General features: G+C 39.8%; 1 protein-coding gene across 1 annotated transcript in view; it reads right to left on the bottom strand.

Moving 5' to 3' along the window:
• usp53b (ubiquitin specific peptidase 53b) overlaps positions 1-27,008 on the bottom strand; it is an 88,397-nt gene extending 61,389 nt beyond the window's left edge. The window contains exons 1-7 of the mRNA XM_079863577.1: positions 26,669-27,008; positions 23,479-24,168; positions 22,976-23,068; positions 21,486-21,620; positions 14,734-14,847; positions 14,474-14,556; positions 13,997-14,102 (exon numbers count right to left, since the gene is read on the bottom strand). Coding sequence (XP_079719703.1) covers positions 13,997-14,102; positions 14,474-14,556; positions 14,734-14,847; positions 21,486-21,620; positions 22,976-23,068; positions 23,479-23,661 — 714 coding nt within the window. The 5' untranslated portion in view covers positions 23,662-24,168; positions 26,669-27,008. The remainder of the gene's footprint in view (positions 1-13,996; positions 14,103-14,473; positions 14,557-14,733; positions 14,848-21,485; positions 21,621-22,975; positions 23,069-23,478; positions 24,169-26,668) is intronic.
• Positions 27,009-27,582: the final 574 nt, after the last annotated feature.

Below are 27,582 nucleotides of genomic sequence, written 5' to 3'. Positions count from 1 at the left end.
CCTTGGCAAGCCACCTTGCCACCCCTGGGGTTGAAATATTCCACCTGCGGCTGGACACCCCAGTGATACTCCATATGCAGCCCACCGGGGTCATATGTGTATTCCAAGTCCCCCCCTTCGGGCTGGGCATAATTGCATATTTCCACTGAGATATGCTTCCCAGTGTACCTTGGTATTCCTGTGTTAAGTAGGACTCCTTCGTCCGTGCTAGTCTCACGACAGGGAGCTCAGACTTATGCAGGGCACTGGAAGACAGTCGAGAGGTGGCGTGATTAGACTGGGAACCCCATTCGTCGTCATCCGACGTAACTCGGAGTGACTACGAAAGGGAACGTCTACGGTTACGTATGTAACCCTCGTTCCCTGAGTAGGGAACGGAGACGTTACGTCTCCCTGCCACTTCCGCTGTACCGCTGGAATGCCTGAGTTCAGTCTCGGCTCCTCAGCGAAGACATATCTGCATGTTGCCAGCACACTTCCTTATATACCCCCAGGGTGGGGCGGAGTTACGCTATGCAAATTCCGCAGACCCATGGCATTTCATTGCCATTGGCTCGTTTTATATACTCGAAGGTTATAGTCTTTCTAAGCGAAACCCCATTCGTCGTCATCCGACGTAACGTCTCCGTTCCCTACTCAGGGAACGAGGGTTACATACGTAACCGTAGACGTTCTTACCAGAACCAGGAAGTATGACCATATTAGCCCCGTTCTGTCAACACTGCATTGGCTCCCTATTAAACATCGTATAAATTTTAAAATATTGCTGATTACTTACAAAGCACTAAATGGTTTAGCTCTGCAGTACTTAAGCGAGCTCTTAACGCATTATACAGATCTGGCCTTTAAAAACGCGCGTTTTCTCCCGCGGCATTCGGCAATTCGTCTCGTAGAGTCTCGCAGAATTCTGCAAGTGCTTTCGGGGGGCGCTACTTACAAATTCCCTCAATGTGTTTCGCTTCACAGAATATCCACCAGGTGGCGCATAAAAAACAACTTTACGTTAGATTTTTTCTTTTACTTCATTACGTCACGATTGTGAGAAAACATCCACAATAAAATATAAATTATAAATAGTAATAGACACAAATATTTACAGTAGGCTACTGTATTATACAGACATTTGAAAATATTTGTAAATGCAAAAGGTTCATTAAGACAAGAAGGGGTATTGGACAACGTTTACGAATTTTTATATGCTTTGTCATTGCTGTGGTTTCCAGGAGATGAGTGCATGCAGAATATTTAACATTGCTTTTATTAAAACAGCAAAGTGACGTTCTTGCCAGTAGCGCATAACTTTTTTGTACAACTATTAAGATGATTGTGCATGCAATGCGCATTTATATAAGTGCAACAGAGAATTTAGTGTGAGCATAATACACGTGACTCTGCCTGTAAAAACCCAGCAGTATTTTTTATATATATACACAAAATCATCCTAACATAATGCAATTAAATAATGCGACTTACCCAGATTCTTAATTCGTGAAAATATTTCTTGTGTGATTGTTCTTGTGCAGATATTTCTTGTGAGGTAATGTTGCAGCTCAACGCGTAGCATTTATATTTTGGGCGCATCTGATTTGCCATTACATTATTAATAAATATTTTAATTGAACTGTCTTAATGCATTAAGCATAAAGATTTTTCCACGTTAGTCTCAGAATGTCCGGGGTTGGTTTGAGGTCTTGCCGACAGTTTGTAAATCTTCTAAATATTCATATTCACAAATTCCATACAAAGGGTGATCAACAGTTATGACTTCTAAAATAAAATAAAAATGACCAGATAAGAGGTATCTGATTGACAGTTTGACAGATGTTGTTTTAAAAAAATAATTACAACATTATGGGGAAGTGGTATTAAATATTCGGTAACACATAGCCTAATACAATTATTTTAAGTATGCATTTTGTTCAGTTTTGCTTTTACAAAATGTTCCCTGTTTTTTATATAATTAATTTAATCTGAGATGTGCGTTATATCGCTTTTTGATCATTATTTGTGTTGTCGAATTTTGACACAGTTTCATTACTTGTTCATAATAATTTGATTCATAATTATGTCGTTTTTTTCTAAAAGTAAAAGTAAAAAAACTAAAAGTTTTTCTAAAAGCAATATTCTAAAGAGATACAAAGACAGTGTACGTGTACCCACCAGATTTCGCCATGAGTCATTTTGTACCCACCACTTTTAACTTCCGTTGACCGTTTTCAGTGGTTATGAGGAGCAATATGAGAGAAAATTTTTGTAATCATTGTCTGACACAACAAAAAAAAATTATAATATTCATTTTATTTTAATTTTCGTGTTCGCATTTATGAGGGAAAAAACAACGTGTCAGTTTACGGTTATGGACGTGAGCGCTCTAAAAGCGGCAATAAAAGTCTGCTTTAAAACTTTCACAGAGACCTTAAACAGAACAGCTGCCTTTCTTTAAATCGAATTTCGTTTTGTATTAATTATGTCTTAATTTTAATCAATGTTTCGTGAACCAATTGCCTGGATTTAAGAAGTAAATATAGCAGACAATCACGACACCGGCGCCGGCGATATCTCATAAATGAACCGAAACTCAGCGTGTAATGCACATTCACATTTACAGTGTATTTAGACACATTTAGACGCATTCATAATCATTACTTTTACCGGTTCTTTGTGGCAAGCTTTATGCGTGCGGTCGTGCGCTTGAGTGCGGCTATATTATAGTAAATGCTCATTACTTAAAACAAAGCATAAGCCTCTTCCTGGCATGCAATGGAATCTACAATGTCAGTTGGTTATATCAACATATGTCAAATTAAGTTACGCGATATCAACAAATTAAGCTATAAACATTAATTTGAAATAACTTAAAGCGTATGTATAGTATATTTGCTTAAATAGCATTTAAACAAAGGAACTGCAAGGGATTAAAACCCCGCCCACACGCTGGTGAAAACTGGAAAAACCGGTTTTCTTTTGATTCCCTGAGAGGAGATCGATTAGCATTGGGGGTTGAATCGGCAGACCTGGGGGGTGGGTGGTTGTAATTTCTTGACTCTGTGCAATTGGTAGCAGCTAAAACAAGCAGCTAAAACAAAGACTGTGCAATTAATTACATTTTGGAAATAACTTTCTTCATGTCGTTTTATTTATACACTGTAAAACATTTTTTTTTTTTTTTTTTTTTTGAATTTGTAAATATTAAATATGTTTTACAAACAATTGGTTTACAAACTCTTGGAGGTTTGTGGTTACCATCATTCAGAAGAGTGGTGCTTGTGTTTAGACTTGTGTTTTACGTGATTAAATCAGGAAGATTACATTGGTTTCTGTCCACACGGAGACGCATTTAAGACGATTTAATCAGGAAATGGAGGCACCGGCGCGATATAACTTGCATTGCTCGTGAACTGAGCTCGTCTCATAAATGAACCGAAACTCAGAAATGTATCTAGAAAGCTTGAAATGTCCACTTTTAAACAAAACAATTCAAAACGAAAAGAAACAGACAACTCTCTTTTGTAAGTGTGCATTTCTCTCTATAGGCACGTTCACAATATCTGCGAAGATGACGAGTCAGCATTGTCAACATCTTTGACTGACACATAAAACACTAGTTGATTAGTAAACAATTAAAATGTCTCCTTGCTATATTTGACACATGATTACTTTTGTCAGTTCTTTGTGGCAAGCTTTATGCATCCGTTAACTATCGAATATCGTGACTCATATTTTGTACCAGACCATTTATGGTTGTTCATATTGTTCAACAAAGTTCTTGATAAAAAAAGAAAAGAAAAAAAAGAAGCTACTGTGCCTAATATTATTGTTGTATAGCGCGCAAGGTTTATGCGCATGCTTTAAGTCTTCTCCGTTTTTAGTGTATGTCTGTGGCAGAATTGCAGTGCCTGGTCTGGTATGTATACTAGGCTACATCGTTTTGAGTCGGTTTCAGTGGTTTAGTGTGTACGCAGATATTTCTTGAGACGACGCCATGTTTTTATGTTTTTATGCACTTTTACTCTTTTAGTTTTGTTGCAATTTCACCAAAAGCTTATAATTAGGAAATACACACAACACGCTAAACTTGTATTCTCTATATGTTAAAAATGTTGTAAAAAATACGTATTATTCTTATATAATAAGAATAACAATATGATACATTTATATTGCACTCGAAATGATTTAGATATGGAAAGAGGAATTCTTCTCAACTACCACCAATAAAGTTTTAAAATTCTTCTTTAGAAAATATTATATTTTGATGATTCTGCAAGTTCAGCAGACAGTGAGGTTCGGGTTTGTTCCGATCAGAGCTCGTGAGTGGAGAGCGCATTTCTGAATATTCCGCTCCGCTCGTTCATTCCGCTCAGGGTCCACGGCCTCGCTCAACACAGATGTCCTGTTGCCTGGTTCGAAAATATGTGGAATACGGGCTGCTTTCGACTAAAAGTTTTTTTTTTTTTGTAGTCGACTAGTATACTAGGCTAGTTGTTCATTTAAGTAATTCGTGGACAAATCGCCCCTTTATATTAATTTAATTAGCCTACTTATGGATCATGAGCGTTTACGTAATATAGCCGCACTCAAGCGCACGACCGCACGCATAAAGCTTGCCACAAAGAACCGGTAAAAGTAATGATTATGAATGCGTCTAAATGTGTCTAAATACACTGTAAATGTGAATGTGCATTACACGCTGAGTTTCGGTTCATTTATGAGATATCGCCCGGCGCCTCCAATGTCGTGATTGTCTGCTATATTTACTTCTTAAATCCAGGCAATTGGTTCACGAAACATTGATTAAAATTAAGATATAATTAATACAAAACGAAATTCAATTTAAAGAAAGGCAGCTGTTCTGTTTGAGGTCTCTGTGAAAGTTTTAAAGCAGACTTTTATTGCCGCTTTTAGAGCGCTCACGTCCATAACCGTAAACTGACACGTTGTTTTTTCCCTCATAAATGCGAACACGAAAATTAAAATAAAATGAATATTATATATTTTTTTGTTGTGTCAGACAATGATTACAAAATTTTTCTCTCATATTGCTCCTCATAAACCACTGAAAACGGTCAACGGAAGTTAAAAGTGGTGGGTACAAAATGACTCATGACGAAATCTGGTGGGTACACGTACAATGTCTTTGTATCTCTTTAGAATATTGCTTTTAGAAAAAACTTTGTTTTTTTTACTTTTAGAAAAAAATGACATAATTATGAATCAAATTATTATGAACAAATAATGAAACTGTGTCAAAATTCGACAACACAAAGAATGATCAAAAAGCGATATAACGCACATCTCAGGTTAAATTAATTAAGCTCCTCATAACCACTGAAAACGGTAAAAAAAAAAATCGAACCAAAAGTCAAATTAATATGGACTGAAGTTAAAAGTGGTGGGTACAAAATGACTCATGACGAAATCTGGTGGGTGCGTACCCACCGTCCCCACCGAAATCGACGCCTATAAGGGAAACATGATAGTATAAAAAGTACTGTGTGTAATGCAGAAAAGCGCATTACAACCATGTTAAAACTATTTAAAACGTTAAGATGCAAAAATGAACTAAATGTAAAATTAGATAATGATATTGCGCAAATGATCTCGGTCTCTTTAAAGGTCTTCGCAAATTATTGTGTTATAAGACTCAGTTATCATAGCCTACATCACGTCTCTTCTACTGTAAGTACACAGGAAAAAAAAAATAAGACAAATGATGCGCGTTTGAGTCGGATTTTTATGAAGAATATGTGACTGTTTATGTAACTGGCAAAAGAAAACATTGTATTCGTCATACTTCGTCAACTCAGTATGGCCACATGAAACACTACTGCCATCTACAGGTTTTAGTATTTCCTGCGTCCAACACCTAATCCCCCTTCTGCACGATCCCGCAGAATTTCGGAAGTGCTTGTGGCATTCTTTTCTCTGAGACGCGCATTTTTAAAGGCCACATCTGTAATCCTTCATTTCTATTGCGATCTCAAAATTTTGGCCAGTTGATAATACCCAGAATATCAAAATCGACTGCTGGCGGTAGATCCTTTTCCTATTTAGCACCAAAACTTTGGAACAGTCTTCCTAACATTTTCCGGGAAGCAGACACACTCTGTCAGTTCAAAGCTAGACTAAAAACACATCTCTTTGACCTAGCATACACATAACACATTATAGATTTATATAATTCAATGTTAGGCTGCATAGATTAGATCAGCCGGAACCAGGAACACTCCCCATAAATCCTGATGTACTCGTTATATCATAAAAAGAATGGCATCTACGCTAATATTAGTCTCTCTGTTTATCCCGAGGTTTACCACAGTTCACCGGATCCAGGCCGTATCCAGATCTGATGAAGGACCTGTGCCTGGACGCGACAACAACGCAGTCCTGAAGTGTCAACTAGTCTCTCCCCTGTGAAGTCCTCCCTCCCCTCCCCTCCCTTTACCTCTCTACAAATAAAGCATGTCGGGATAATTCTGGTTCACGTGGCTACACGGACGCGATAAAAATTCTGTATTATACATTTTAAGGACAGACAAGTAGTTTGTTGAGGGTTGGTTTGTAGGGAAGGACAACACGCCTGCGCACATATATTCAAATGCGCATACCTTTAGACTGAACTCGTAATACGCATGTGCACGCCATCAGCGTTCTCACAGGTTTGCGTTTTTAAAGTTTGCGTAGAGAGAACTTAAAGAGTTTTCTGTTAAAACGGTGTCGTGTTAGCGGCCCCTAAGTCAATATCTAATGATCGTTGCGATGGAAGTGAATCATTCAAAACTAAATTTAGTGGGACAATAACTTTATTCTAGAGCTGCTATAAAGCCAAAACAATCTCTGTTACTTTAATTTCCTATTATCACTGTAAAGCCACTTTGGAACAATCTACATTGTTAAAAGCGCTATATAAATTAAGATGACTTGACTTGACTAGTGTGGGATTACACATTTATTAAAATGTTTAATTTAGGTTTACATTGAATTTAGCATGTTAAGGTTAGGTATAAATTATTATTAGCAGAGTTTTCTAGCAAAAGACTCCGGTCAGTCCTGTTTTACTGAAACTCTTAATGGCTCTTGTAGTTTGTGTTTTAGCAAGAAAGTCCTGCCAGTCCTGTACTCGGGTCTCAGCATTTGAATAGATATGCTGAGTGGGTTAGGGTGGGCAGCACTCTCAGTCTAAAACAGGTTCTGAAACCTGTCTCATTACACAGTTTTGGTTCCTGCCCCTAAATGTATATAAACTGTAAGAGAACATTTCACTTATTCAGACTTGGTGACTGCAGCTACCGACAGCTCGTGTTTTCAATAAACAATCCTGCTGAAGAAGCAACCAAGTCTCCTGGTCTTCGATTCTGAGTTCACAACAATTTGCTGCCGCGACCCGGATGGAGAAAAAGGAAACTCAAAGAACTTCAAGCTCAAAGATATGAATCTTGAAACTTCAAGCTCAACAAAAGATCTGACAAAGATTGCCAGACTGAATCTTTCCAGCTTCCTCCAGATTGAAAACTTCAAGCTCCAAAAAGATCTCAAAGCCTGACTGAGTTCCAGACTAAATCTTGAAACTTAAAGCTCAAAGATCTTAACAAAGCTGACTGAGTTCCAGACGAATGTTTTCTGTACAACCAACGATTCGGTGAGTTTCACTCTATTCAAAGAACCGCTACAGACCAGTATATGTGGTTTTCCTCTGTGCCGTCAGAGAAGAGTTAAAACAGACAGCTGCAGTGTTTGGTTAACTAAGTTGATCCTCTAAAAATTGTCTTTTAGAGATGAAATTTATCCTCTGTTGTTCAGGCAGGGAAGTATAGCATTATCCTCTACGTTGCTAGAGAAGGTTTATCCTCTGTAAAGTTAGTGAAGATTTATCCTCTGCTTTATCAGGGACGGTTAGCATAATGTGCTAATATTTTGTATCCTTTGCTTTAGGCAGAGAAGAATTGGCTTTACGTGCTAGTTATTTGGTTGATCCTCTGTTCTTGTCGGCAGGGAAGTTAAGTGTGAAGTGTAATTTGGAAAGTTAACAATAGTTAAGCTGTGTTAACAAGTGTACCCTCTATTGTAGACAGTAGAGAGAAGTTTTAATGTTTTTGATTGTGTGGTAACAAAGAAATGCACAAAATGGTTAGAAGGAATGCTAGACTGATTCCAACAAATGAGAAAACTGGATTAGCTACCCCTTTATGGACAGACAATGAGTTTAAGTCTTTGTTAGGAGAACGCATGGACTCAATCGTGACTGAGAAAGTCAGATTGAATTTAACAAATAAATTTGGCATTGATGCAGACAAATTATGGTCAACTGAAGATTGCAAGAAAGTGTTGGGTGCATGTATCAGGAAGAAAAATGTGAAAGGCATTATCTGTTGTCACAGAGAATTTAGCTTATCCATTGCACAAGAACAGGCTCAGTGTATTGCTAAGTTGAAAGATCAGAACAAACAATTGCAGACTCACGTGTCCTGTCTCAAGACAAAGGTGGGCCATAACAAAGCCTCAACCAAATGTGATTTAGAAGACCAACAGTCAGATGAAAGCTATCCTGATTTACAGTCTTTTGATAGAATAGAGGACAATGTCAATGCAGATGTAAATACAGTTGAAGTGTGTGGAGCAAGACAAAAGGCTCAGGGAAAAGGTGTTGATACAGTTCCATTTGCAACCCCCATACTGCAGGTACAAGCAGTCAAAACATCTTTAGGTCCTAAAGATATTGAGAGAATTGCTGAAAGTTTACGCTCAGCATGCACAGAATTTTCTGAATTTAGAAGAGCATTGATCAGTAAAATGCGTCTTTACGACATGTCGTTTCCAGAAGTTACACAGCTGATGTCACAAATTCTAACTGAGTCAGAATTCAATGATTTTGAAAGTGCTGTAAGCAATTCTGAACTGCAACAGGCCAGTAAAGGTGATTTGAGAGAAGGTGTTTTGAACATTTAAAAAAACGTTGGACCGAACGTGGACTGGTCAAAGATCACTAGTTTGGTACAGAAGAAGGGTGAAAATGTATGTGAGTACACAGAAAGATTTTGCCAGATCGCTGCAGCTTACAGCGGGATTGCTGACACTTCAGAGAAGGTGTTAGGTGATAATGGCCCTTTGGTTCGCACATGGTTTCATTGTCTTTTGCCAGAACACAGAAAGGCGTTGCCTTACTTAAACATCACATGGTGTACGAGAACCCTGCAAGACAACTTGGACAGTTTAGTTACTTGAGAAAGAGACTCTGATGTCAAGGCAAGAGTAAAAATTGCAGCAGCATCCTTTAAGGGCAACACAGAGAATGAACAGAAACGCAAACGTCCTAAGAGAGAGGGCAGCTGTAATTACTGTGGTAAACCTGGCCATTGGATGAATGAGTGTAGGAAAAGCAAAAAGAACTTTAAAGAAGTTAATAAGGTTACTCAGCTTCTGCTCAGCTTGCTTGCTACTCTGAAACAGCCTCTCCCCTCGTCATTAAACTCGTGGGGCAACTTGTTGAGGTGTTAACCATGTGGGCTGTGATTGCTTAATTTCCCCAGAAACAATAACAAAGATGAAAGACTGATTTTTGTTTAATAGACTGTCTCAGCCTTTCTTTGGGAGACATTAAGTAAGACTCACAGCCTTAAATGTTATACCACAGAATATTCCAGTCAGACACCTCTGTTATGATGTTCTATTAGGACTGATGTTTCACTGGAGAATGGAAATGTGGCAATTCATAATTGCATTATTTTGGGAATTTTCGTAAATGTATATAAATGTTATTGCATAAGGATAATTGCATACTGCATAAGGTTATTGAAAGGCAACAATCAGGCAGGATATGCTGTTGCTTAGTACAATATGTTTCTGTCATCTGCTAACTTATTCACAGCACCTACAGGGACAGGATAGGACACACGGACAAGTGAGGTGCCCTGGGAAGAACTGAACGCAACAGGCTTCGGGGGTGAACCCAGGGTGAAGACATTACCTCATAGGCCTTTCCCCATTTAGTCCATCCTTACCTCACTGTTCTTTCGGTGTCACTGGAATTAAGAAAATAGGGAAAGACGGAACAACAATAGCAAACTCTGAAAACGCTACAACCCTAGTGTTTAAACAAATAATGCTACAAACCTAGTGTTTGGACAAATACTGCTCTGTCGTCTTTTGTTTTCTTTCTTCCTCTGTGCAGATACCATTTGATGGCCATCCCGAGATCCATATGCAAAGACCTCCTCACCTGCATATGAAGCCACAAGCTCAAGAAAACAACTAGACCCACTGCCGAGCCAACCAACACAGAAGAAAAATACACAACGCAGAGAGACATACGAAACCTTCAGTCATCCATCGACATGATCAAGACTACAAGCCTGCACCATTACATGAATGCTGCACCGGGTTAATGTCAGGTTAACCAACAAGCAATCTTGATCTTTCAACAAAATTACACCAGATGACTGAAGACAATTCTTCATGGTTCGGAAACTTGATTAGTAAACCCTGGCTGTGGATTAAAGAAATAGCAATTCTGCTGTTATTTCTCCTACTGGCGTTCTACGTATGCTTCCACAGTATCAAGTGTTTCATTCAACAAATGACTCACGCCTCGCACGAGAAAATGACTGGTCCAACCATAAAAGAATATTACCCGTAAGAACTTCATGGACCCTAATTGCATGTTTGTTTCTGTGTCAACATGCAATTACCGATGAACAACACAGATCATGCTATGTGCCTGTAACTATCACACGTTACAAGAATGAACTTGCTTTGTGCCTGTAACTTACACAAGTTACAAGATTGAACTTGCTATGTGCCTGTAACTTACACAAGTTACAAGAATTAACTTTTAAGTGTCTAAATTTGTATTTTGTGAGAGTTTTTAAGAACTCTCAAAGGGGCAAATGTGGGATTACACATTTATTAAAATGTTTAATTTAGGTTTACATTGAATTTAGCATGTTAAGGTTAGGTATAAATTATTATTAGCAGAGTTTTCTAGCAAAAGACTCCGGTCAGTCCTGTTTTACTGAAACTCTTAATGGCTCTTGGAGTTTGTGTTTTAGCAAGAAAGTCCTGCCAGTCCTGTACTCGGGTCTCAGCATTTGAATAGATATGCTGAGTGGGTTAGGGTGGGCAGCACTCTCAGTCTAAAACAGGTTCTGAAACCTGTCTCATCACACAGTTTTGGTTCCTGCCCCTAAATGTATATAAACTGTAAGAGAACATTTCACTTATTCAGACTTGGTGACTGCAGCTACCGACAGCTCGTGTTTTCAATAAACAATCCTGCTGAAGAAGCAACCAAGTCTCCTGGTCTTCGATTCTGAGTTTACAACACTAGTATTAGATTGAGTTAGGATGCAGATTTACTATGTTAAATTTATGTTCATTAACAAAAACAGTAACATCTGTTAAAAAAATTTAACATTTTGGTCAAATTTAATATTCTGACTGTTTGAGTTTTACTAAAATGACCCATTGGTCATCCAGTATCATGCATTTAGATTGTGATAACCACAGATAAAACCAGGCACAGCCTATAGCACCTCACTATCATGGCAAAATGTAACTTTATGGTTTCTATGGTATTTGTATGAAATATATATATATATATATTACATTGTAAAATATAATACATTGTCTACATTAATAATATAATACAATTCAATATGTATATCCCACATTTCATGGTGCAGTTAATATTATTATATTATAGGCTAACGTTACATTAAATCCATGGTAAATGATGGGAATTTGTAGACAGAAAAGCCTTCTGACTGTATCGTTGCGGACAGTGTTTCTCCTGTTTGTCAGTGCTGTTACATCTGCCTTTAAACTGGTTTAAATCACTGAGACATTTGTGTTCTTCGCTGAATTCAAGCTCTTCTCACTGGATCTCGTGACTGAGACCGATCAGAGTAAACGCATCTGCTTTAGCGAGCTCGCACTGTTTGGACTTTGAGCTGAGAGGATAAATGGTCTATGTGGCGAGTGCTTCAAATGAGTTTCGTTCCGCTTTTGGCGCATAAACATTATCGAACATTTATCGAACTCTTGATATCGTTTTATCGAGAAAAAATTATATTGTGATAATTATCGTTATCGTTTAATCGCCCAGCCCTACAAGCAAGCCTTTACGGCTGACCAGCTGGGATTATCTCAACAATCCTACCCTATGGAGGCACTCGTAAGTAAGTACAAACACCTGAAGGGTCTTCCTATCTAGTCATTTGAGAACATTCACCCACTCCTTCTGATTGGTGCTGATCAGCCTCATCTAATCACCCCAATCGAGTCAGTTCATCTTGGACCACCTGGTGGGCCAGCCGCCATCAAGACAAGACTGGGTTGGACATTACAGGGCCCAGCGAAGCTCCTTCTGAATCATCTTCATTCTCAGCAGGTCCTTTTCACATCAGTGTCATCCAAGCAAACAGAGCTGATGAGAAATGTTGTGAAGTTATGAGAAGTTCCTGAATCCATTCTAGGTCTGCACTGGCACTGTCCCACCGACACTCTTAGGTACAAGCACCGTCCCCTAGAGTATGAAACACCCACCATGCACAATTTATATCGGATCCTTGCCAGTCAATATGACCCGTTAGGCTTCATCATCCCTTATACAACCAGAGCAAAAATCCTAATCCAACAACTGTGGGCTAAGATGAGAGAATGGGACAATCCTTTATTCCCTGATGAAGTTTTGCAGAACTGGCTGCAGAGGGAAGACAAACTCAAATCCCTTTCCACTATTACCTTCCCTAGGTGTTATGTGACCACAGAAATGGATAATGCTTCTGTTGTAAGAGAGATACACAAGTTCTGTGACACATCAGAAAGAGCCTATGGTGCAGTCTCGTACCTGAGAACTGAGAATAGTCAAGGCAAGGTACAGTTCGCATTCCTACTTGCACGCTCCAGAGTTGCACCCAAGAAACAGTTGTCGGTTCCCAGACTTGAACTCTGTGCCACTCTCTGTGGAGCTCAGTTAGCAGAGTTGTTAAGGAGAGAACTTACACTTGAGTATCGCAGAATTACCTTATGGTCCGATTCCACCACAGTGCTGAGCTGGTTGCATTCAGATTTGTGTTGGTTCAAAGTCTTTGTTGGCACCAGGATCACAGAGATACAAACAACAAATCCACAGGATTGGAGGTATGTGGACTCTGCTCAGAATCCTGCTGATGACCTAACAAAGGGAAAACGTCTTGAGGATCTAGCCACCCCAAACAGATGGAGTAATAGACCCCCCTTCCTCTTAATGCACTCTGATCAATAGCCCAAAAGTCCTTCTAACAGCTCCCTGGAAGTTGATTCAGAGTTGCGCAAGTCGATGTTCTGTTCCCTAAATGTAGTGACATCCAACTCAAAGATTCCTGATGCCATCCTATTTACAAACTACAAAGAATTACTGGAAGCTACTGGAGATTGGAGACTGGAGATTTCCGACAAGCAGAAGTCCTTCAGTGGAAAGCATCTCAGCTAGATAGTTTCTTTGATGACTTCCAATGCCTGAAACAAGGTAAGCCTCCTCCCTTCTAATTATAAACTGCTTTTAGTCCAGAGCTAGACTAAGAAATAGATGTTATTCGAGTGGGGGGAAGACTGCGACGAGCTGAGGCACTCGACATAGCAACTAAGCACCCAGTTGTCCTTGAACCCAGTCATGCCCTTACCAAGCTTAGAATTCAAAACTACGGTCAGCAGTTGAAGTCTCCACACAAATTCCTATATTTTGTCAAAAACTTGATTCTTTGATGTTTTTCTGAGACATCAATGGCTTTTTAAGTAGTGTATTTGCTTAAATTTATAAACAACAAAGAAAGAGTGTTTTAACGCAAAATTATGCATGAGCCAATATGATTAAAATAATGTCATCAGTGATATGTAAAGACATCTTTACAGGCTTTATGACTTAACTATGTTGGAATGAAATGTACTTGGATGCATTAACACACTTAACAGTGGCATCTAGTGTGCATGCAACTAGTTAAAAAAGAAACAAAAGTTGGCATACAGGGCAGTTGCGGAGATCTCCAATGGTGTTGGCTGCCTGCAGCAGTTCACCAAACATGTCTGAGCGCAGTCTGTCTGTCTTCTCCAAGATTCGCTCCACTTGTTGACTGATAAAATAGCAAAAAGTACAAAGAGGATCATTTCTGACACTGAACCACTCTAGATAATAGACAGGGTAATAGTGTACTGCAGACTTTGCTCTTTTCCACTTAGTAATCCTTCAATGCAAACAATGTTGTTTTCTGTGAAGCTTACAGCTATCAGTCAGAATTTTCAGTGAAGCTATTTCTATCTGTCAGAATTTAACTTTTGTCTCTCCCAAAGAATGCATTTATGATGGTTATAATGGATCAATTGGATCCTCACGCTGGCACTATTCATAAAAAGAAATAAAGAAAAAACATAAAATATTGTGATTTGATTGAAAAATATTTACTCTCCAGGAGAGGAATCAATTACAGTGGATTATTTCACTCACCAGAGGGCCGTGGAGGACACATAGTGCACAAGCTCAGTGAAGGGGAGGGGGTCTGATGATGCTCCACAACTACGACAAACAAACTACAGAGGGAAATAAACTTCTGTAAGGGTGGAGTGAGGTTTTTAAACAAAAACTTTAAACATTTTTAAAAAAAAAACTATATGATTCAAAGACTAACATAGAAAACAGAGAAAACTACTATTATTTTAAGCTGTAGCAGAGTAAGTTAGAAAAAAGGGAAAGCAACACCATAGTACCTGCTCATAGAGAGTCATGGCAAACTTCTGGTGGGTGATGCATGATTTGGAAGTACAAAATTCTGTGGATGAGTCAGAAACGATGTGCAGGTGTATCCTTTCTAGAATGTTCTCCTGTCTCACAAAGTTTACAAAACAGATGCAAAAAGAAAGCAATAAAAGAAACAATTATCAGTGATGAATCAGTTATTCTTAGTTCTAGGCTAATACTTATTCATGTTATTTTTAACAATCGTTGTTATTATTAGTGACATCAACCTACCATAAAGTAGGTCAAACAACACAAAATAGATACTTAAAATAAAGCACATTAATGGCACCAAAAAGATTAAAATTATTCACAGAAAGAAAAGGGAAAAAGAGCAAACCATTATATTAGATCGCTCATGCAATAAGCAAGTGGACAATGCATTTAACACACATACAACATTAATACCATAGAAAATCGGTATAAGAACAATATATACATACTATTTAGGCCATTCACCATATTTCCCATTTAGTTTATAAAAATATTTCATCACACAAGTGGACAGGAGTGGCATTACAAGTAAAAAATAAAATAAAATAAAAAGCCTAGTGGGTGAATTGTCCATTTAATATCCCTTTAATTCTGTTGTTCAACTTTTAGTATACAATGCAAAACACTGGAAATACTTTTTATTAAGGGATTATGTAGTTACATATGTTATACAGTATGCACTTACTATAGTAGTAATAGTAAAGTATGCACAATTACAGGCAACCCTAAACCAACCCCAAACCTTAACCTTATACTAATTAAGTTAATTATTATTACTCAGTACTTCTCTGTGTAAGTACACTGTAACAACATCACCTTAGAATAAAGTGTAAACCAAAAATGTAGGCAAGACACTGCAGAGCTCATAAAAACTGGCTTAGACCACTGCAAGTGAAGGTCATTTGTGACCCTGATCAAATGAGATCAGCTGACATAGTGATGATGTATAAACCTGTTTAACCTTTCCACTTTAACTTCCCAGAGATGCATACTACTACTATAAGTACTGCCATACAATGTAATTTGTATAAAACAATTTTTGCCCTTGGAAACCAGGCCTAGTATCTTTGTAAAAATATACTAGGAATTAGATCCTTTAATGGTTCCCTGACAAGAGGAACGAGACACTGCGTCATGGAGTTGACACTATGGGAACGCTCCTCGTGAGCCGGTGTCTGAAGCACGTGTGCTACACGCTAATCTTGATTGGCCAACATGGTCAGGTGACATCACAGGTGCGCCAGCAGGGTATATAAGGGCACCTAAAGAGGACGTCATTAAATTTAATTGTCTGAAGGAAGTCATACAGGCATGATGGAAGTATGGCAACGCAAGGCTCTGTCTCATTCCCCTACTCAGGGAACCATGAGATCTGAGACGTTCCCTTTCGTGTCATGGATTTCACGCTATGGGAACGAAATACCCACTACGCCATACTGAACAAATGCCTCCTCACCATGCTTGTGAACTTCCCAGTAAGCTAGGCTGCAGCCAAAGCATTGCAACACAGCACACCCGTGACCAAGAACTAGATCCTGTCTACAGGACCAGGAGAGGCCTCAGGAGAGAACTGTGTTCTCTCAACTATATGTTCTACCTAAGAACATAGCAATGTTCTTCATACTGAAAAACTCAGCCGCCGAACCCCTAAGGATAATGTCGTCATCAATTGTCTGACTATAAGCTCCAGTGTGAACAGGAGGGGCTACTGAGAGGGCAGAGTGCTGTGGCGCTCTTGAACATGCCCTACCAAGTAGCTTTTATCGGCTGATGGTTACCCATTCCTACAGTTCTAGCAAACAACAGAGATTGGGATGCTAGCTGTGACAGAGTCCACTTTTATACTCTGTCCCAATACCCCTCACAAACCTATAGGAAAACATGCTAACATAGTTCCCCACTGTGTCTGCACTTATCAGGTATAGAGTGGAGGGGCGACAAATAAAGGAGTGAGACACAGTGTAACAACAATGACTTATGTTAGGGAATTAATTAGCTCAAATTAGCATTAATGTGACTATGCATATGTTGCTTACATGAATTAAAGAATTACCAAATAGGGAATTGGTCAAAACCTCGGCTTATATCAGAGGTTACACAATCGCTTGTAGTACTCACTGATATAGACGGGTAGAATATGTTCAATTTGGGGAAATTTTAGATACAAGTTGAAGAATGTTCATTTATTGTACGAACTGTATGTCCAGCACACAAAATGTACAATATCTGAACGGAAATCTCACGTCTTTAACACTGATAGACAATTTATTCTCTGTGGCCACAAGAAAATAAAGATCTTAGTGTTTTAGACCATTTGAGATTTCTTTCAATAGTAAAATTTATCGTAGAGCGTTAAGAGGTCAAGATCTGCACTACTCAGGGACTCAGTATTGAAACAAACAGGCAAACTTAATTCAAATGATTTAACAAAGTTTATTCAAACGAGCTACTGGTTACATGTACTAATTTTCAATCACGCAGGAGTAAATATGCATAAACAAAACAATATACGATCGCAAATAGGGAATACAACAAAATAAACGTAAGATAAAAAGGTTAGAGTAGGGGAAGGAAGAAGGGAGAATATAAGAGAGAGAGAGAGAATTTTAAGAAAGGGTTTTGTGTGTGTACACTGAGAGCGTGGTAAGGAGAGGTGTGTGTGTGTGTGTATGTGTGTGTGTAGGAGCACGCCTTTAGCAGCACGTGGCCGTGTGTTTATGTCTAGGAGACACGTGAAGAGGTGGGCGTGTATGTGTGTGTGTAGGTGCAGATGTGTGCGTCGAAGAGTGTGTAAGTGTGAGTAAAGAGAAATGAGAGATAGGTAGAGACAGTTCAGTCAGTCACAACAAGACCCCAATAGGCACAGCAATATTAGACACTTTAAACAGCACTTCAGGTTGGAAATTAAGGTCTACGTTACGTCTGAGTTGTAGATCGGCCCTCTTTGTGTGGTCTCGTCTGTGTTGGACGGAAGCGGAGTCACGTGATCACAGCGTCTAGTTGCTATAGCGACTTGAAGCGAGCGGAACTCAGCAAAATGATCTTTAGCTTTAAGTTGGTATCTTGGGTTGGTTGAAGGAGACTATCAAAACTGAAGTAAGGTAGTTTGAAGAAAATAAAACTTGGAAGAAAAATGAAAATAAACGCGAACGAAGCTTCCAAGGATGGAAGAAGGCGTGTCGTCTCTCTCTCTCTGGCGATGTGCCCTGAGATCAGAGAAGCGCGGCATTTTGAAGGGGTTAAGCCCAGCCTCTTTAGGTGCATGACCCAATCGCCTGGAAGGGCGATTGTGACTACCTCCTGACGTTTTGTGGAGGCTCACGCCCCTTCCTAATAGTTAAGGAGAAGCTAAATTTGTTCCTATCGTTAATAACACTGGATTTAATAAAATAATGCGTCTTCGGAGATTTTGGGTTAAAGATTCCACACCGTTGGGATTTATGGAACACAATGATACCACGAATGGTATCTCTATGACATAGTCACCCGCGGATACCTGATTTTTCGCGATTATAGTCACATCAAATGGATTACAAATCAATAAAACTATATAGGCATAATATTTGGGACAAAGGGATCATGCATACATCAAGAGAATACATTTTAAACATTTCACAAGATGATTTTGATTCACACGTGGTAGGATCTGTGTGTGTTTCCTTGTGTGTGTGTGCTGGAAGAGTCACTGAAGGTTCATCCTGCTGCGTTGAACTTTTGTCCCCGAGCACGGGGTGAGAGAGTCTAGGTGTGTGCGTGTTACTTGGTCTGATTAGATTAGCGGTCGAACAGAGTCTGGTTGTTTTCTTACGTGTTGCCTGAGGGTCTACATGTAAATGAATGTCTGACAGAGAGTCCCTAGGGTCCTCTTGAGATTGCTTTTATTGGTCAGGGGGGATTGCTCTTGGTGATCAGCGGATGTTCGCGGAGCCATAAACTTGAAGTCAGCAGTAAGGGATCTCTGTTTTCAGATAGATAGTTAATGATTTAGGTCATTCGTAGGCGCCGTTGGGTCTGGGGTCCAGGAAGGAAGGATCTTAAGACAATAGAGGTGTTTGTGGATTAGGACACCAATGATTTAATTAGGTCTCAGAGCAAAAGGGGATTTGAAGACAGGCTAATTTCAGTAAATTAACATATAGAGAGATAGAGCTGGTGATCTGACCATCTGATGTGCGTTACAACAGCAACATAAAAGCTAATTCTCCTTACTGTAACCATATGTGGGAACAGACTGCTGTAGGAGGGGGCTTAGATAGCTGTCCATCCCCAAGGGAAGTGCCAGCCCGTTACTCCAATATAAACATGATTTGACAAGAAGCAGATTAAAGGGATAGTTCACTCAAAAATGAAAATTGTGTCATCACTTACTCAACCTCGTGTTGTTCTAAACCTGTATGGGTTTCTCTGTTCTGTTGAACACAAAAGAAGATATTTTGAAGAATGTCAGTAACCAGACAGTTGATGGACCCCATTGACTTTCATAGTATATATTTTTCCCACTATGGAAGTCAATGGGGTCCATCAACTGTTTGGTTACCGACATTCTTCAAAATATCTTCTTTTGTGTTCAGCAGAAGAAAGAAACTCACACAGGTTTAGAACAACACGAGGTTGAGTAAGTGATGACACAATTGTCATTTTTGAGTGAACTATCCCTTTAATGCTTCTTAGCCTCATGCCACCCAAGGCGACAGCAGAGGAAGAGGGACGCTAAAGTGGTATTGCCCAATCTTCCAGTGCTGTTCAGCTTATTAACATGTGATCACAGCACATCGCAAACACCTCTGCACTCATAGTGCAAGAGGGGGAAGGGTGATCAATGATGATGTGAGACGCAAGTTGCGTTATTTGCCCATCATCCACATTTATCACAAACTAACTGTTATAGAGGAAGCATTTTGCTATCATCTCTACACTGCCGGCACCCGGAAATAACAGACAGAAAGAGGCATGGGATGAGAGCAGCTTAATTGTCCATCTTTCCTCCTTCTGCCCATATGAAATATGAAGGATACTGAAACTGCCTCTATACCCAGTTCAACCAAGATGAGGACTCTAGGGGTTTAGCTTCTTACTTTTCTTAGCCAAGATGACTTCCCTTATGTTCTCTCTCGGCTTCCTGCAAGGTCACCGCCTCAGAGGAGCTGGTGCACAGGCAGTGACACTTTCCTTCCTACCCTGTCTTCAGCTGGGGCCAGCAACAGGGTCAGGAGAGTGTGATGTAGGATCTCAACTGCGGCGAGGCATGTACCGCTCGAACGCTGCTAACTTAACCTTTGCCTCCTTGAACTTCTGGACCACTGTCTTGACAGCGGTACAAAAAAGACCTGAAGGGTGACACTGGGGCGTCAAGAAGAAAAGCTCACTCTTTTTCCTTCAGCCCTGAGAGGTTAAACCAAAGATGCCAAAAGCAGCCAAAGCAACAATTGAGTGGCCCGCAGCGCAGGCCGCTTGGTTAATAGCCCAGAGGGCAAGATCTGATGCGCGGTGAACTTCGTCCTGGGGTACTCCCTTGCCCAAATCAAGGTCCTTCAAAAGGTCGGCTTGATAAGCCTGAAGCACTGACATGGTGTGCAGGGCTCAGCCGGCCTGGCTTGCCTCCACATATGCCTTGCCCACAAGCCTCGATGTCATTTGGCTTGGTCTTGTTGGCAAGCGCATCTTCAGCCCATGGCATCCTCACATCCTCGCCGTGTTCAGCCAGCCCATTAATGTTAGTGTAACTGGTTGCTAGAGGGGAAAGGTTTCACCCACCGAGAAACCTCGTAAATTCATTATGGAGATCGGGGATAAAGGGAAGGCTTACCGGAGCGGGACTCAATGAATCACTCATTCAAATGGCTTGGGGCGATTTACTTTCTCTCCAAAGACTAATCTAGTTTTAACTTGGATTTAGCACAGGTAATTACATCGACAAGCACCTCATATGTGAGGGTAAGGGAGGAGGCAGACTCACTTAACACATCTGCTTCGACTCCTAACACGTCTACTTCCTCAAAACTAGACCAGGCCAATAACATGCTCTCTGCCAGATCGGAATAAGCCGCAGAGCAGGCTTCTGGATCTGGCATGAGAGCTGAGGAGCTAGAAGGTGATGCCTGAGAAAGGGTTAAACCCGTCTCAAGCACATCTGCTAACTCCATCTGCGACCCCCATGATTGCAATCACCGGGCTGCCACGGTTGCCTGACTCCCATCCCCCTTGAAAAGAGCCAGGCAGGAGCAGGGCTTGCTCACTCTGAAGTGGTCACAGTGAGGACAACAAGCCCCCTCGAGGGCTGATCAAGCATGCTCCACTCCAAGACACATAACGCACAACACATGAAGATTGCCGGGTGTATCTTTGACCCGGCAGCACACACTTTCTGAATAACTTGCTAGACATTTTTTATACAAACAGACAACAGACAAACAAACAGAAAGTTCACACACAGCTTGTAAACAAACTGAAGACAAAGAAGACAAAGCTTCCTGAAGACAAAGAAGACAAAGCTTCCTGAAAACAAATAAGCTGATGAAGTCCTTTCTAGACACCCTTATATACCCTGCTGGTGAATGTGTGATGTCACCTGACCGTGGTAGCCAATCAAGATTGGTGTGTAGCACATGTGCTTCAGACACCGGCTAACAAGGAGCATTCCCATTGCGTCAACTCCATGACACAGTGTAGAGTTCCACTTTGAAAGGTAAACAGAGGTATGAACAGATTTTATCTCTGAAGTCATACATACAAAACACTCAGCTGCATCATCCATGAGGCCCAGCTGGAAGCGCTGCTCATCTTTAAAGGTCTCGGCCAGAGCATGACGCAGGGTGTCTGATGGCAGAGCCCGCTCTCGACTCTGCTGGAACTGACAGAAAATGCTCTGTAAAAAGAAACAGCCAAATAAACCTCACATACAAATTCAGCCGTACACACAATTCAAAAATGCAATAGTGTTCAGTGAAAAAGAGTAACGAAAAGTTGTTGTAAGATATACAAATCTGATTATGAATATGTGTATCATGTTGAATTTGGTTGTCTCAGATACCCTAATCATAGATTTTGGTCAAAATTAGATCTTTAAGTCACTATGAAATCAAAATTGACAAACATTTTTTTATGGAATATTAATAAATTATTTATCTGTGCACATTAGTGCAGCAGTTAGCAAACAACAATGATCTAACAATCCAACGATCCAATCAATTGATCCAATCAATTCCCGATGGACAAAATCAAATTCCGCCCTAAATTTTTTTGTCACCCTGATATACACTGATGAGCCAAAACATTATTACCAGTCACAGGTGAAGTAAATATGTTGATCATCTTCTAATAAGGTCACATATTAAGGTCTGGGTACTTTAGCAAACAAACAGTTCTCGTAATCAGTGTTGAATGCAGGAGGAACGGGCAGGAATAAAGATCTGAGCGACTTTGAAAAGGGATGAATTATGGCAAGGCAAATGGATCAGAGTATCTCTGAAACGGTAAGGCTTGTGGATTGCTTCCGGTAAGCAGTGGTGAGTATTTACCAACAGTGGTCAGAAAAGGGACAAACCACAAACTGGCGACAGGGTGTTGGGTGCCCAAGGGCACATCACGTGGACCTGGAGAAGTGATGGCACCATGATGCATTGTGGGACAACGATAAGGCAGTGGAGTGAGTGTGATACTCTGCGCAATATTCTACTGGGAAACCCTGGGTCCGGCCATTCATATGTATGTAAATTTGACACGTGCCACCTACCTAAACTCTATTGCGGACCAGGTACACCCATTCATGACAATGGTGTAAGTGGCCTGGTTGAAGTGGCCTCTTTTAGCAGGATAATGCACCCTGTCACATTGCACACATTGTTCAGGAATGGTTTGAGGAACATGATGAAGAGTTCAAGGGGTTGCCCTGATCTCCAAATTTTCCAGATCTCAATCCAATGTGCAATCGGCTGCAAAAGTCTTGGTGCCAGATACCACAGGACACCTTCAGGAGTCTTGTAGAGTCCATACCTCGGCGGGTCGGCGCTGTTTTGGTAGCACATGGAGGACCAACAGCATATTAGGCAGGTGATCATAATGTTTTGGTTCATCGGTGTATATCACAATTGGGAAGACGATCGTAATGACGACTTTAAAAGGTACCATAAATTTTACGTTTACAAGTTGAGACAATTTTCATGTTGTTTTCAATGTTGTCTAGGTAGGAAGATCACTAGAATTTGAGACATTTTAGCGCACCTTTAAAGCACAGAAAATACAGGCATCGCCCAAGCAGAAATGGCCAGATAGGTGTCGTATGCTCCTCCTGAAGATGTCAAGCTGCCAAAGAACCTGTAAGAAACTGGTCTTTAGTTTGTTTATAATCAGCCTGTCATAGTGTACCATGTTAAATTTTTGTTGCACCCTTAATACTACTTAATTAAGAACTATACTGTATATGGTTTATACAGGGTTTTCACAATAGTGACATAGAAGAACCGTTTTGGTTCCCCAAAGAACCATACGGTGAAATCTAAAGAAACTTTTTACACTAAAAAGATCCTATTGTGTAATTGTAAGGTTCCATGGATGATAAAGGCTCTTAATGGAACCACAGGAGCCTATAAAGACACCATTTCTTATAAATATTTCTGCTACTTATATCAGCTGCTTATATCAGCAACCCCATTACAGAAAATATTTTACATTATCTATTAGTTAAATCATACACCTGCACATGTTTTTAAAATAACTTCACTCACCTGCACAGCACTGTTAAGGAAGCAGCTGTTCTGGCCTGGCTCATTTAGAAGACCTTTGGTCAAAGCGAGAGAGATCATACTGCCCGGCTGGTAGGACTTGCCCAACCCTGTTCCACTCAAGGCACCTGTACCTGTACCAGCCATGTTGCCTCCAGGCTTTTTAAAAAGTTTGACCCATGCCATGAGGTTGGAGCCTGGCCCTCCCCAGCAAACAACCAGAGTCAATTACTGAAGCAACTTGAGGTTGATGCATTTGTTTTAGGCAACATTAGTGCCACAGTCCCTGTACCTGACAGAGAAGGCCAGCTTCACAAAAATAGCTAAATATACTGCAGTGGATTTTTTTTTCAATGTGCAGGATTTTACAGTACACCATTGGGATATAGTGAACCATTCAAAACAGTAGCTCTTCAATTAATGTGATAATGTGACTTTTAGCCACAAGTTGCAGCACGTTGCTTTATCAGTCCAGCAGTTACTATGACAATGATCACACTCTGTCTCCTCTGTATGTGAGGATTCATCTGCATCCAGGCACACTGGCAACAAGAGGATGGATGCAGATTGAAGAACAAATCCATTACCCTCCTCAGCATTTCCAGCAAAGTCAATGGTTTACTGACCGGGGTTCATTCAAAAAAGCTCCTCAGGACAGGCACTGAAGAATATCACAGGCTAACAAAGGAAGACCTACAGAGAGGGAGAGACACACAGAGAAGGGTTGGGGTACAGAAGGTGAGTGATATGGAAAACATATGTTGTTAAATAGAAAGCTACTTCAGATTACTATAGCCGTTTTACTGAACTCTGGTGATATTATAATTAAGAGCTACATATTTGGTTTTAGATCATACTCAGCACAGTTGCCAACTGCATTTCATGACAGGATGTTTTTTTGAAATTCATCTGAATTCTTGAGAGTATAAACAACACGCTGTCGTGGTAATTTTACATTTGGCAGTCGTGGCCTAATGATTAGAGAGTCAGACAAGCAACCCGAAGGTTGCGGGTTTGATTCTCAATACCTGCAGAAAATGACTGAGGTGCCCTTGAGCAAGGCACCTAACCCCTAATCGTTCCCTAGGCGCCACAGCAAAATGGCTGCCCACTGCTCCTTGCATGTGTCCATGGTTTGCTATGTGTGTGTTCACTACTCACTGCAAATGTGTGAGCACTAACTTGAATAAGTGCAGAGGACAAATTCCAAGTATGGGTTACCATATTGGCCTTCACTTTCACTTAAATTTTTTATCGGTTGAGCTCAGAAAGTATATACAGGCCAAGTCCAAACATTTAATTAGACAATATCTCTGGTATTCACCTCAGTGTTGAGAGGCACAATGACAATGGCAAGATAAAATATTAAAACAGCTACTCTAATGGTCTTTGGTAAGCAAACTATGAGAGAGGACTACTGAAAACAAGACAGGCTGCCAAGAACAAAACCGAAATATAGCTGTAAGCAGCTACTGTAAAGAATTACATGACATGGACTTAGTGACATCTGTTCATAATTGAACTGATCCAGTACTGTACTTGATGAGAGTGGGTATTTTGCGTGGCTGACTTTTATCCATTTTTTGTGTGTGTGTGTGTGTGTGTGTGTGTGTGTGTGTGTGTGTGTGTGTGTGTGTGTGTGTGTGTTTTTGCTATAGGAGATTTAATATTTAATAAGCACATTCATCTTTACTGCATCCATGAGTCAAAAAAATTATCTTTCTGAAAACCGCACAAGTGCAGACAGAGTGATTATTCAACCTACTTTAGCGTTCCTCTTTCATTGTGTCGCGAAAAACTGACCTGTTTCATTTTAAATGATGGTATTACATTTTAATGTATAGTTCTAAACAGTTCTAATAACTGTTAAATGAAATATTTATAACTTTGTGCTCATTCTTGTAAGATATGACCATTGAAATGGTAAAGATATGATTATTGCATTAAGATATGATATTTGTTTCTAATATGCGATTAAAATATTCTATAAAAAATCAAGCTACTTTTTCTTTGTTCTTGTGTTTTTTGTAATCAACTCCCATTTGCAGCAATACATTTCTAAACATTCATCATGATGCACTGCTTGTACTTCCAACACCTCTCAATCTCATTAAACCTGAATGACAGATGCTTGATATATAAGACTTGACACAATAGATTTTTCCCCAAAATTTCAATAGACATTTCTTTACACATGCATGAGGTATTATATTTGTTATTATTAAAGTGACTTTATTATATTACTTTGAACCACAGTAATCCATGGCAGTATTTATTGCATCCAGCCTTTTCAGTTGGCTTTAAGGGGAAGTTTAGCTGTGTCATGATGTCTGAGACTGACTATTGTGTAAGGAAATCTGACTGGTTTTCTGTGCAATGGGGCAATCCTCTAACCAGAGCCTCAGTGGCCAGGGTTAGGATGAATGTAGAACTTGTTGCCGCAGTGACGCAGTATATTACTGTAAATGATGGACCATTGCCATGGCTACAGCATGAAGATGATGGGCTGTAGGCAGCTACAGCACTGATGCTGAATTACTTCTTCATACTAAAAACGCATAATTTCTAACAGTATGAAATTAAGATTACAAGGAAGAATGAAGGGTTTTCCAGAGAATTTGTGTGGTTCTCCTGTGTGATATATAATATTTTGGGGTTCATCATTGTAAATACTGTAGCAAAGCTCATCTTATTAAATTCATTTGCAGCTATTCATCATAAAACAACGGTGCATAGAACACTAACTATTCGAGGTACTGTTATTTTTATGTTTTTATTTTAAACGAACAGTAAAAACACAGTGACAGAACTTTCCGAAAAATGTTAACACAGAGAACTGGGTGTCTATGAGCTCATTTGTCATTAAAAAGCGCATTAAACTCTGCTGAATGTCATTCGCATTGTGTCAACGATACAGCCATTAAAAACGGTGCTTTCTCCCTTTAAGTAGTTATGAAGCAGAATCCATTACTGTATTGACTTGTAAAAGTATATGCATAACATGAGATGATAAACAAAAGTAGAAATTCGCTCAGCATGCCGTTACACCTGTTACTGCGCATGCGCTTCAGGTGACCTGCTCTATGCAGCATTTGGGGGCATTAGAACGCGCCTATGATGCCCCAAAATGATGTACATGTAGGCAGCTAGCCAGGTTTTGAGACACAGTCGTTAATAAACAAACACAGCTCACCTACTCGTGTCCAGTAAATTGGTATTCAAATCCTGCTTTTAGAAGCGTGTTTATCCATGCATATGAGCTGAGTTCATTGTGCGCGTCCAGCTCAAGTTACTTGCTGTCGGAATCCTTCATTGCTCAGCATGTCATAAAGCGCAGTAAATCCATATGGTCAAAGATCCTCTTACAGGCCTAAATACAATAACACCGCAGCGTTGTGTCTATGTTCATGCATTCCTGCTCCTCCACACTCATCAACATTGAGGGTTTAATCCGTTCGGGTCCTGAGCTGGAGAGATTATTCTGATGGAGCTGGAGTTAGACGCGCTGACTCCGCCCCACATATACCGCTACAATATTTACTGTCATTCCGCAGAAATAACCCGCGTGTTTGGAGGGCGTGGATTCAGTCAAATTCTCACGAGACCAAGCAAAACAACCGATGTGACATTTCGATTGTTGTAGTGATTGGTGTATCACAGATAGATTGCATTTTAAATAACAATATTCATGTTTTAACATGATCTTGTTATTATATTACTTTTACATTTTACGAAATGTGTGACTACAAAACAGCCTACGATAGACTGCCCCAACTTAAAACAGCATGATGTGGATGACCTTAGAGATATTAACAAAAACGTATGCAACACTAAACCAATTCTACCCGAAACTGGGGCAAAATAATAGCCTACGCGTAAAATAATATGACTCAAAGGTGATGAAATATGTTGTTTTGTTTGAGCAAGCTGCTCATGTATTGTCTTTATATTTTTATTGTCATATAAATCAGACAAGATTTTGATCTTGATTTTTTATTTTATTTTTATTTTTTATCTCCCACTGAACAGTAGGCTATACCCGTAATATACACAGACAGATAATGTTTGCCTTGTCCTTTCTTTTTTGGAAGACAGCTCAGTACGCTT

Source organism: Squalius cephalus, assembly GCF_949319135.1.
Source record: "Squalius cephalus genome assembly, chromosome: 2".
Lineage (NCBI taxonomy): Eukaryota > Metazoa > Chordata > Actinopteri > Cypriniformes > Leuciscidae > Squalius > Squalius cephalus.
This window is presented reverse-complemented; position numbering and strand designations above follow the sequence as displayed.